Source organism: Pelophylax lessonae (genome assembly GCF_965119305.1).
Source record: "Pelophylax lessonae genome assembly, chromosome: 4".
Lineage (NCBI taxonomy): Eukaryota > Metazoa > Chordata > Amphibia > Anura > Ranidae > Pelophylax > Pelophylax lessonae.
In genome coordinates this window covers 301,528,103-301,540,773 of record NC_138771.1, presented here as the reverse complement: position 1 = coordinate 301,540,773, position 12,671 = coordinate 301,528,103, and the positions used below count along the sequence as shown (strand labels likewise).

The 12,671-nt window shown below is 45.8% G+C and overlaps 1 protein-coding gene across 1 annotated transcript in view; it reads left to right on the top strand.

Annotated features, from left to right (window-relative positions):
* STAB2 (stabilin 2) overlaps positions 1-12,671 on the top strand; it is a 218,552-nt gene that overhangs the window by 41,855 nt on the left and 164,026 nt on the right. Inside the window, exons 6-7 of the mRNA XM_082254467.1 lie at positions 7,826-7,921; positions 10,701-10,820. Of these exons, the coding sequence (XP_082110593.1) occupies positions 7,826-7,921; positions 10,701-10,820 (216 nt within the window). The remainder of the gene's footprint in view (positions 1-7,825; positions 7,922-10,700; positions 10,821-12,671) is intronic.

Here is a 12,671-nt window from a genome sequence, read left to right as displayed (position 1 = left end):
CATTTTGCTTTTAGGCCAAAAAGTTGAATTTTGGTCTCATCCATGGGCGTAGGAACCGGGGGGGACGGGGGGGACACATCCCCCCCAGGAAATAATGCGGGGGGGACGGGTATGCTGAAATCCCCCCCAGTTTAGCCGTGGCGCGTCCGAGCGCAGTACAATTGAATGTACCGCGCTCGGACCGCGCAGCCGCAGACGTGGCGGCCAGGGAGCAGCAGTGCGCCCGACCCGCCCATTCTGTGACAATAGCGAATGAGAATTCGCTATTGTCACACGGAACCTCCTCCCGGCCAATCAGGGAGCAGGTCCTCCCGCTTCCTGATTGGCTGAAAGGCAAACACCGTGCCATTGGACGAGGAGGAGGCACCGCGGGAGGACTGAAGACTCGGAGACGCATGGAGCCGGGGACTGAAGAGAAGCTGCGAGAGAGGTAAGTGCGGGGGGATCGCTGGCACTCTGCAATTGGGGGCAATGTGTGGCTGGCACTCTGCAATCATTGGGGATAATGTGTGGCTGGCACTCTGCAATCATTGGGGGCAATGTGTGGCTGGCACTCTGCAATTGGGGGCAATGTGTGGCTGGCACTCTGCAATCATTGGGGGCAATGCTGTGTTCTGGCACTCTGCAATCATTGGGGGCAATGTGTGGCTGGCACTCTGCAATCATTGGGGGCAATGTGTGGCTGGCACTCTGCAATCATTGGGGGCAATGTGTGGCTGGCACTCTGCAATCATTGGGGGCAATGTGTGGCTGGCACTCTGCAATTGGGGGCAATGTGTGGCTGGCACTCTGCAATCATTGGGGGCAATGCTGTGTTCTGGCACTCTGCAATCATTGGTGGCAATGTGTGGCTGGCACTCTGCAATCATTGGGGGCAATGTGTGGCTGGCACTCTGCAATCATTGAGGGCAATGTGTGGCTGGCACTCTGCAATCATTGGGGGCAATGTGTGGCTGGCACTCTGCAATCATTGGGGGCAATGTGTGGCTGGCACTCTGCAATCATTGGGGGCAATGCTGTGTTCTGGCACTCTGCAATCATTGGGGGCAATGCTGTGTTCTGGCACTCTGCAATCATTGGGGGCAATGTGTGGCTGGCACGCTGCAATCATTGGGGGCAATGTGTGGCTGGCACTCTGCAATCATTGGGGCAATGTGTGGCTGGAACTCTGCAATCATTGGGGGCAATGTGTGGCTGGCACTCTGCAATCATTGGGGGCAATGTGTGGCTGGAACTCTGCAATCATTGGGGGCAATGCTGTGGTTGGCACTCTGCAATGATTGGGGGCAATGCTGTGGCTGGCACTCTGCAATCATTGGGGGCAATGCTGTGGCTGGCACTCTGCAATCATTGGGGGCAATGTGTGGCTGGAACTCTGCAATCATTGGGGGCAATGTGTGGCTGGCACTCTGCAATCATTGGGGGCAATGTGTGGCTGGCACTCTGCAATCATTGGGGGCAATGTGTGGCTGGAACTCTGCAATCATTGGGGGCAATGTGTGGCTGGCACTCTGCAATCATTGGGGGCAATGTGTGGCTGGCACTCTGCAATTGGGGGCAATGTGTGGCTGGCACTCTGCAATCATTGGGGGCAATGCTGTGTTCTGGCACTCTGCAATCATTGGGGGCAATGTGTGGCTGGCACTCTGCAATCATTGGGGGCAATGTGTGGCTGGCACTCTGCAATCATTGGGGGGCAATGTGTGGCTGGCACTCTGCAATTGGGGGCAATGTGTGGCTGGCACTCTGCAATCATTGGGGGCAATGTGTGGCTGGCACTCTGCAATCATTGGGGGCAATGTGTGGCTTCCACTCTGCAATCATTGGGGGCAATGCTGTGGCTGGCACTCTGCAATCATTAGGGGCAATGCTGTGGCTGGCACTCTGCAATCATTGGGGGTCCTTTCCTGTTCCTTGGGGGGTCCTTTCCTGTTCCTTGGGGGGTCCTGTCCTGTCCTTGGGGGTCCTGTTCCTTTGGGGGGTCCTGTCTTATCCTGAGGGGTCCTTTCCTGTCTTTGGGGGGTCCTGTCTTGCCCTGGGGGGTCCTGTTCTGTCCTACAAACACAGGCTGGCAGGCGGGTGGAGGGGGGCGTGCACAGCGGAGTGGCATCATGCAAGACGTCTCACCAGCATAGGGAGAGTGCGCGGCGCGCACCAAGCACCCAGCCTAGGCGGCCAGACCTAAAGCGCATGCGGGAGTGGCGTCACATGGACAGTACTGACTGACTACCTAGCAGTCTGTCCACTGTGTGTTGGGGACCGGGACCGGACAGTGAGGAGGTTCCGGCGGCAGCGCAAGGCAAGGCACTGGCAGCAAGCATATGCCAGCCCAGCCAGCAAGCCAAGCAGCAGCACCAGCACTAATTTTTTTTAATGCCATGGGATTAATTTGGGGGTTAATTTTTATTAATGCCAGGTGGGTTAATTTTTATTAATGCTATGTGGGTTAATTTTTATTAATGCTATGTGGGTTATGTGGGATATAATAAACAAATTCGATGAATTAATTGTATTGCACACACACACACTCTCTCTCTCGCAGTTTACTGAAAAAGCATATACCTGGCGAGTAAAAATGCTGTTCCCCCCAGATTTGTGTGGGTTCCTACACCCTTGGTCTCATCTGACTTAGAGCACCTTCTTCCACATGTTTGCTGTGTCCCCCACATGGCTTCTCGCAAAATGCAAATGGGACTTCTTATGGCTTTCTTTCATAAATGGCTTTCTTCTTGCCACTCTTCCATAAAGGCCAGATTTGTGAAGTGCACGACCAGGGCCGCCATCAGGGGGGTACAGGCAGTACTGATGTAAGGGGCCCAAACCTATAGAGGGGCCCGGCGGGGACTGCTTCCCTTACACTTTAAAAAAAATTTTCCGAACTTTACAGGACCGCCACCCGCACCCGACCCCCCCTCCCCCCACCACGGGGGGGGGATGATATGAGATAATACTGTTTGTAAGGGGCCCGAGCCTCTGGACAGGCCCTGCGAGGATGGGAAAAGAGGGGGGTGGATGCAGCGGTGCTCCATGACTGCCCTGGCTTTGAGTGTGAGTCGGAAGCTGCTGCGTCTGTGTCATTGAGCTGAGAGCTCACATCGGGCTCTTTGCTGCCACCTCTGGCTACTTCCTGCATTTGTACTCCTTGTCAGTATCCTGGACTGCAGCTCCTCTCTGTGTCACAGACACATGGGGGAAACAAGAGCGGGGGATGGGAAGACCACCTTACAAGTAAGGGCTATGTACAACTGAAAAGGGGGTGGTTGTGTACATGTGTGTCTCTGTATGTACATGTGTGTATCTGTATGTACATGTGTGTCTCTGTATGTACATGTGTGTCTCTGTATGTACCTGTGTGTGTACACATATCTGTGACTGTGTGTGTGTGTGTACATGTGTGTGTGTGTGTGTGTACATGGGGGTGGGTGGGTGTCTCAGTCTGTGAGTGTACATGTCTGTGAGTGTATATATCTGTGAGTGTACATGTCTGTGTGTGTATATATCTGTGAGTGTACATGTCTGTGTGTGTGTATATATCTGTGAGTGTACATGTCTGTGTGTGTATATATCTGTGAGTGTATATATCTGTGAGTGTACATGTCTGTGTATATATCTGTGAGTGTACATGTCTGTGTGTGTATATATCTGTGTGTGTGTATATATCTGTGAGTGTACATGTCTGTGTGTGTATATATCTGTGAGTGTACATGTCTGTGTGTGTATATATCTGTGTGTGTATATATCTGTGTGTGTATATATCTGTGCGTGTACATGTCAGTGTGTATATATATCTGTGAGTGTACATGTGTGTGTACACGTGACTGTGCGTACATGTCTGTGTGTGTGTGTGTACATGTCTGTGAGTGTACATGTGTGTGTACATGTGACTGTGTGTGCGTGTGCTTACATGTCTGTGTGCGTGTATATATCTGAGTGTACATGTCTGTGTGTGTATATATCTGTGAGTGTACATGTGTGTGTACACGTGACTGTGCGTACATGTCTGTGTGTGTGTGTGTACATGTCTGTGAGTGTACATGTGTGTGTGCATGTGACTGTGTGTGCTTACATGTCTGTGTGTGTGTGTGTATATATCTGTATCTGTGAGTGTACGTGTGTGTGTGTGTACACGTGACTGTGGGTACATGTCTGTGTGTGTGTGTGTACATGTCTGTGAGTGTACATGTGTGTGTGCATGTGACTGTGTGTGCTTACATGTCTGTGTGTGTGTGTATATATCTGTATCTGTGAGTGTACGTGTGTGTGTACACGTGACTGTGCGTACATGTCTGTGTGTGTGTACATGTCTGTGAGTGTACATGTGTGTGTACACGTGACTGTGCGTACATGTCTGTGTGTGTGTGTACATATCTGTGAGTGTACATATGTGTGTACATGTGACTGTGTGTGCGTGTGCTTACATGTCTGTGTGCATGTATATATCTGAGTGTACATGTCTGTGTGTGTATATATCTGTGAGTGTACATGTGTGTGTACACGTGACTGTGCGTACATGTCTGTGTGTGTGTGTACATGTCTGCGAGTGTACATGTGTGTGTGCATGTGACTGTGTGTGCGTGTGCTTACATGTCTGTGTGTGTGTGTACATGTCTGTGAGTGTACATGTGTGTGTGCATGTGACTATGTGTGCGTGTGCTTACATGTCTGTGTGTATATATCTGTATCTGTGAGTGTACATGTGTGTGTGTACATGTTGTCTGTGTGTGTATATATCTTTGAGTGTACATGTGTGTGTACACGTGACTGTGTGTGCGTGTGCGTACATGTCTGTGTGTGTATATATCTGTGAGTGTACATGTGTGTGTACATGTGACTGTGTGTGTGTACGTGTCTGTACATGTGTGTGTGTGTGAAATATATACACATATGAGTGCATACACATGTGAGGGGGGCTGAGAGCATAAACGTGTGAGGGGGGCTGAGTGCGTACACGTGTGAGGGGGGGCTGAGTGCATACACTTGTGAGGGGAGGTGAGTGCGTACACATGTGAGGGGGGCTGAGAGCGTAAACGTGTGAGGGGGCTGAGAGCGTAAACGTGTGAGGGGGCTGAGAGTGTAAACGTGTGAGGGGGGCTGAGAGCATAAACGTGTGAGGGGGCTGAGAGCGTAAACGTGTGAGGGGGCTGAGAGTGTAAACGTGTGAGGGGGCTGAGAGTGTAAACGTGTGAGGGGGGCTGAGAGTGTAAACGTGTGAGGGGGGCTTAGAGCGTAAATGTGTGAGGGGGGCTGAGAGCGTAAACGTGTGAGGGGGGGCTGAGAGCGTACACATGTGAGGGAGGGCTGAGTGCGTACACATGTGAGGGGGGCTGAGTGCGTACACATGTGAGGGGGGCTGAGAGCGTAAATGTCTGAGGGGGGCTGAGAGCGTAAATGTCTGAGGGGGGCTGAGTGCGTACACATGTGAGGGGGGCTGAGAGCGTAAATGTCTGAGGGGGGCTGAGAGCGTAAATGTCTGAGGGGGGCTGAGTGCGTACACATGTGAGGGGGGCTGAGAGCGTAAATGTCTGAGGGGGGCTGAGAGCGTAAATGTCTGAGGGGGGCTGAGAGCGTAAATGTCTGAGGGGGGCTGAGTGCGTACACATGTGAGGGGGGGCTGAGTGTGTACAGCTGCTGAATTTGGATATTTTTGGACAAAATATAATTCCTTACTGTTAAATCTTGATAGCACTGATGACTTGGAATAGAATTTTCATTTTCATATATTACACTGTAAGTGTTAAAATAAAAGTGTGCACTGAAGGACTCACTGTTATGGCTAGTGGGTGGATTTGGTGGGATGGCCCATGGGCAGGTCCTGCTGAATGTTGGTGGTCAGGCCAGGGGGGGGGCAGGGGGGGCCAGGCCTAAAACTGTGTAAGGGGCCCCACAATTTCTGATGGCTGCCCTGTGCACGACTAATAGTTGTTCTGTGGACAGATTCTCCCACCTGAGCTGTGGATCTCTGCAGTTTCTCCAGAGTTACCATGGGCCTCTTGGCAGCTTCTCTGATTAATACTCTCCTTGCCCGGCCTTAATTGGACAGCCATGTCTTGGCAGGTTTGCAGTTGTGCCATACTCTTTCCATTTTTGGATGATGGATTGAACAGTGCTCCGTGAGATGTTAAAATCTTGGGATATTTTTTTATAACCTAACCCTGCTTTAGGCTCCATGCACACTGGCTTAAAAACCACTGCTTCTACAGGAGTTTTGTGTTCTGCCTGAAAAAGCAGCTCAATGTTATCCTATGTGTCCATGCACATTAGGACAATTACAGGCATATCTTGAGCTCAATGTTTAGAGACAGGAAAAAAAAAAACTTCTGATTTGCGTTCCTGATTGGAGCTTACTGGCAGTAAAAAATTCAAAACTCTCCTAAACTCAACTAAACTTTGTCCAAAAAATGCTCTATATGAGCGTTATTTTCTGCCAAGGGAACTAGAGATTTTTTTTTTAAGCCCAGTGTGCATGGAGCCTAAAACTTCTCCACAACTTTATCCCTGACTTGTCTGGTGTGCTCCTTGGCCTTCATGATGCCGTTTGTTCACTAAGGTTCTCTAACAAACCTCTGAGGGCTTCACAGAACAGCTGTATTTATACTGAGATCAGGGCCGGCCTTTGGGGTGTGCGAGCTGTGCGGCCGCACAGGGCGCCATGGGCAACAGGGGCACCGTGCGGCCATCACAGCTCGCAGATGATCAGGCCACACAGCGGGAGGTAAGCGGCGACCGTGGCCTGGAGGTTCAGTGTGGGGGTCTCTGATGTAAGGGGGCTCTGTGTGTGGGGGCCTCTGATGTAAGGGTAGCTCTGTGTGGGGGTCTCTGATGTAAGGGGGGCTCTGTGTGGGGGGTCTCTGATGTAAGGGGGGCTCTGTGGGGGGAGTCTCTGATGTAAGGGGGGCTCTGTGGGGGTCTCTAATGTAAGGGGTCTTTGATGTAAGTGGGGGGCTCTGTGGGGATCTCTAATGTAAATGGGTATTTGATGTAAGAGGGGCTCTGTGAGGGGTCTCTTCTAATGTAAGGGGGGCTAAATTATTAGCGATCATAAAAAAAAAAGTCAAATAAAGTGCAAAAAAGTGCAAGAAAATGTGCAGGGGGGGGGTCACACACGCGGTGGGGGGGGGCGCCACAGGATTAGCTCGCACGGGGCGCCTGAACACCTAAGGCCGGCCCTGACTGAGATTAAATTACACACAGGTAGACTCTATTTAATAATTAGGTGACTTCTGAAGGCAATTGGTTCCACTAGATTCTAGTTAGGGGTATCAGAGTAAAGGGGGCTGAATACAAATGCATGCCACACTTTTCAGATATTTATTTGTAAAAAAAATTTTGAAAAACATTTATCATTTTCCTTCCACTTTGCAATTATGTGCCACTTTGTATTGGTCTATGACATAAAATCCCAATAAAATACATTTACATTTTTAATGTAACATGACAAAATGTGGAAAATTTCAAGGGGTATGAATATTTTTCAAGGCACTGTATCTTCACTCAGGGCCCCCAGTCCAACTTATTTTATTATTACTGGCCCAGGGGTCAAATGTCCTCCAGTTCAGTCTTCCTCTTGTCACATATTTGAATGTTTGAGAAAAGCAATTCAAAGCTGGAGGAAATGCACTTTGTACAGCACTGCATTATGCTGTATTGCTGCTTTATTATTCACAGCAAGTGTGCAATGCATAATGTGTTCTTAAGAATGTTGTAAACCATACAAGAATGCTGCAAAATAGAAATTCTTCCAGAACCAATTGCTTACTTATTTTTTTCATGCTAGCTATTTGTGTGTAATTGTGATTATCTAATCTTCTATATTCTTTCTTCACAGTCTGTGATTGTGTGCATGGTATTTGCAAAAGTGGGATTAATGGAGATGGTACATGCTTGTGCCTCTCTGCATATGGTGGGCCTAAGTGTGACCAGCGTAAGTAATGCTACAGGACTATATGTTGTTTAAAGAGCAACAGGTCTCATACATGTCTGAAATAAGTATTTGAATTTACATGTGTTTGCCAAATGCAATTTCCAGTGTGGGCTTGAAGCTAGATGGTAATAGGCAACACCAAATTCTTAATTAAGGAATGTTAATCATTTGGACCCAGAAAATAAAGCTGTAACTTATGGGGATGGGAATTTGGCTTTAAAATCTGGCAGCCAAACTGGTTCATTTTACTAAGTATCATCAAGGACAGCAATGGGTGTATTTATTTATTTTCTTTAAATTTGCTTGGCTGTTCGTGCACCGAGATTCCATGTAATGGTGTGCAAATGGCAAAATTGAATGTTCTCTAGCTATATTCTCTGCAATTTGAAGGGGTGAATGCAGTAAATAGCACATTGTGGCCACCAGATGGCGATGACTAATACACTAAATGTGTAGAATAAAGGCAGTGTGGGACTTTAAACCAGACACAAGCCAGGTAAGGCTCTACGCCTCCATCCCTGTATATGGAAAATAAGGAAAAAAGATTTGGACTTTAAACGAGGTGCGTGAGAACAACCGGCCCTTAGTAAATTATACTCACCGATCAGACTGCTAACAAATCAAATTAACTAAACTAGGGGTTTATTTAACATACATTTGCAAACGCATGTGTAAGCTGCAAGGCTCTTTCATGGCACCCTCACTCAAAAAAATGATATGTTGGGTTTAATTAACTTTTTTATGTCAACAAGTTTCACATAACTGGGATACATTGAATTTAAGTAACATGGTCTATTTCAGTAAACTTAAGTACCCAGTTACTCAACATAACCCAGTTATGTGCAACTTGTTGAAATAAAAAAGTTAATTAAATCCAACATATCACTTTTTTGAGTGTGTATTGCAGTCCTAACACTACTACTTTATGGGTGTCTCCACAGTGGGAGCACATGCTAGCTGATGGATAGATGAGGGACAGGTGGGCCTGGAGGTAGCCCAAGCCTCCTCCAACCTGCCCTCATCTATGACTGGCCTTAAATATATATTACAACATCACCTGTAAATACATTCTAATGGCTATGTGATAGCCAATGGATCAAAACTAAAAATGACCGGCTGAGGAGCACACACTTCCATCATCTTATTATATGTAGAATAAAGGCAGTTTGGGACTTTAAATGAGACACAAGCTGGGTATGCCTCTGTGTCTCCATCCCTGTATATGGAAAATAAGGAAAAAAGATTGGGACTTTAAATGAGGTGCATGAGAACCTTTTTTTCCCTTATAATACACTAAATAAATATGCTTTTCGGGGCCATCTAGAGGTCACAATTGGGTATATTCCCCATTTGACTTGCAGAGAATATAGTCGGAGAACCTTCAATGTTGCCCCATTCACCCAGAACAAATTTACATGCGGTTTCAATGGGTAATTAGTTATGTAAATTTTTATATATTTATATATATATATATATATAAATACACCCTTAAATGTACAGAATACCAAGAAAGCTAATAAAGAGGTTAATTCTAAAGACTATTCATGTTTGTGTTTTTGCATTTCCACAATGTATCTTTTAGTCTGCAGAACTATTTAAACATAGCTCATCCAGTACTCAGGTAGTCCCTTAAAGTATTTCTGCACTCAAAATAATGATCTGTTGGATTTAATTAACTTTTTTATGTCAACAAGTTGCACATAACTGGGTTACGTTGAGTAACTGGGTACTTAAGTTTACTGAAATAGACCATGTTACTTAAATTCAACGTAACCCAGTTATGTGCAACTTGTTGACATAAAAAAGTTAATTAAATCCAACATATTATTTTTTTGAGTGTGGTTGCACCTAGATCATGCCAGGAATGCTGCCTCAATGGCCCCTCCCTACTATGCTTGTCACCAAGAAGGTGCTAAATGGTATGATCCTGGTTTGGGCCTTTCTGGAGCCCCATGTGTATACCAGCTGGTCTTCAGCCTAGGCTTAAATCTGAGCTCCAACATCCCCAACCTTCTGAAGGAATTGGTATTGCTGCTTTAGGAAGATAGTTAGTATCCAACTTGTCCAATTCAGTCACCTGATGTATATAGGGACTCTGCAAAGTGCTTTAAAAATAACCTTGGAGGTAGGACCAGCAGTTAGGGAGTCACTAAATTTGTAAAGTAAAGTGAGCATATATTACATGCACTTTGTGCAGAGAGTATTCTGAATTTATTGTCAAACAATGCTTGCTGTCTATGTTAAATCTGGTTGGTTTCTCTATTGCTGGCAAAAAAAAAAATGTCACTTGTGACAGCCAGGTACTGTATATCTGAAGAGAAAGAAAATGAATACATTTAGATGGATCAAGAATGGATAGCACAATTCTCAAACATGTAGGAAAAAAAAGGGCTTTCAAGTCCTTCTGAAGATGGGCTTGCTAGATGATTACTCTGTAAAATAATTGTGGCATAAACATGTATAAATGCAGTTTGCCCTGGCCAAGTCTGCTGGTTTAAATATTGTGCAATCAGCCAGACTTGCCCTTATTCGGGGGGGGGGGGGGATAATAGGAAATGGCCAGGAAAACAGAAACCGAGATCAAATGATTGAGAGATTGGTCTGCCTTTTGATATCTGAATAGGCAATGTAGCCTTAAGGTATATGTTAAGGTCCCACTCCCAATACAAGTACTACTGCCCAGATTAAATGACAATAGTCGTATGCCCATAGGTGCTTTAAGAGAATGTTTTGTATATTTGAAACACTTTCATTGCATTCATTTGTTGTATATTTTCAGCATTACCAGACTGTGTTGTACTAAACTGCGGAGGAAACAAACGATGTGTAATGTCAACGTCGGGTGCTGTGGAGTGTAAATGCTTACCAAATTATGAAGAGAAAGGCTCAACATGTGAACGTAAGTCTGCTTTTATCAGTTGTCTAGTTAACTGCAAAAAGAGCATTTTAATTTAAAGACTACTAGAACAATGTACTGTGATGTAATTGTTGAAAAGCTCAGGAAAACCTATTCCCATTAAAAGCAATGCATGCAGCATGTTTGGAGCACTAAACAAAGCTCCTCAAAAACGTCTCTCTCCATTGAAATGAATAGGAAGTGCCTCAAAAGTGCCTGAAAAGCGCTTCAAAAGCACCCTTAAAATGGTTATTAAAGCAAGTTTTTGAGCAAAGTGTCCTTAAAAAAAGCACACCACTAACAACTCATATGCGCCTGAAAAGGGCTGCAAAAGCACTCACCTTTTTATGAGCAGTTTTCAAGCACTTCAGTGTGAAAGGGCTCTACGTTTGAAACATGTATAGAGCCATAAAACTCAGCGCTTTTGCTGCACTTTTGAGGCATTAGTGGTGCGCTTTTTTTTATAGACACATGACTTAAAAACTGCTCATGAACCATTTTGAGGTGCTTTCGAAGTGCTTTTTGGGCCCTTTTGAGGCGCTTCCCATTCATTTCAATGAAGAGGGGCGTTTTTGAAGCGCTCTTTTTAATGCTTTAAACATGCTCCAAAGATGCTGTTTGCAGGATTTTTTTAATCGCTCTGCCAGCACACCGCCACAGTGTGAAAGCATTCATTGATTTCAACGAGAATAGGTTTTCGTGAGCTTTTCAGGCGCTTTTTTAGCGCCAAAGCGCTTAAAAAGCATCTCATTGTGAAAGGGCTTATATTCTTTTTGACTATTTGAATAACTTGAGACAGAGAGGACAGGCTTCTGACAGCCTTACCTGGCAAGTAAAGACCACCCTTTAGCTATATATTGGCATTATTTCATCTGGAAAAATGATGATACAAGATGTTTATGTCTGCAGCAACTTTTCTGACTTCTGAGCTCAGGTATAGAGATTTTTTCCTCTTCGGTCATTGTATTACAGTGTACTACAGTAAAAGAGTTACATGGCTTAAAGGCTATACAGTATCAAAGCTGTAAATTCTGGACTGTACTGTTTAATTACTAAATACTTGATACTATTGAATATAAAATACATTTGTGGATTAAAGCAGAAATTTCAGTAACTTTACAGTAGAAAGCACTTTGTCCGCTTCAGCAGTCTGATGACTGCAATGTCCCTTGCCAGCTTTGGCATCTTCTCCCCAGCTTTTTCCAGGTGTAGGTCTTTGGCTGATTGGCTGGTTTGCATGCACCAGCTTACATTCTATAGAAGACTGCGAGCAAGCAGGTAGATTTATTTTTTCGCATAAGGGACATTATATGTGTCTTCTGCCTTAAAGGGGAGCTCCAATCTGGAAAAAAAAAAGTCAGCAGCTACAAATACTGTAGCTGCTGACTTTTAATATAAAGACACTTCCCTGTCCAGGGATCCCGCAATGTTGGCACCCTAAGCTGATTTGTCAATCGGTTTTGGGTGCAGGCACAGGTATTGTAAGTAAGGGAAACCGACAGTGAAACTTTACAACCGGTTTCCTACTGTGCATGCGCGAATCGCGTTGCGCTTTCTGAATGGTCCCACAGTTTTCTGGGACCTCTATGTGTCCCAGATGGCAGTGGAGAAAGGAGGAGGGGCCAGAAATGTCGTAGATCACCGATCGGCGATCTTACCCTGAAGTTGGAGCGGTTACCTGACAAAACCAGGTACCCGCTCCCAACTCCACCCAAAAAGTGCCAAATGTGGCAGTGGAGGGGAGTGGGGGTGAGAACAAACAGAGCTTCTTCTTTTGGATGGAGCCTGCTTGCTCAAAGTTTTTTAATTATAAACTTTAGTTTAAAGGGCGGCAGCCCTTGATGCCCCTGCAAA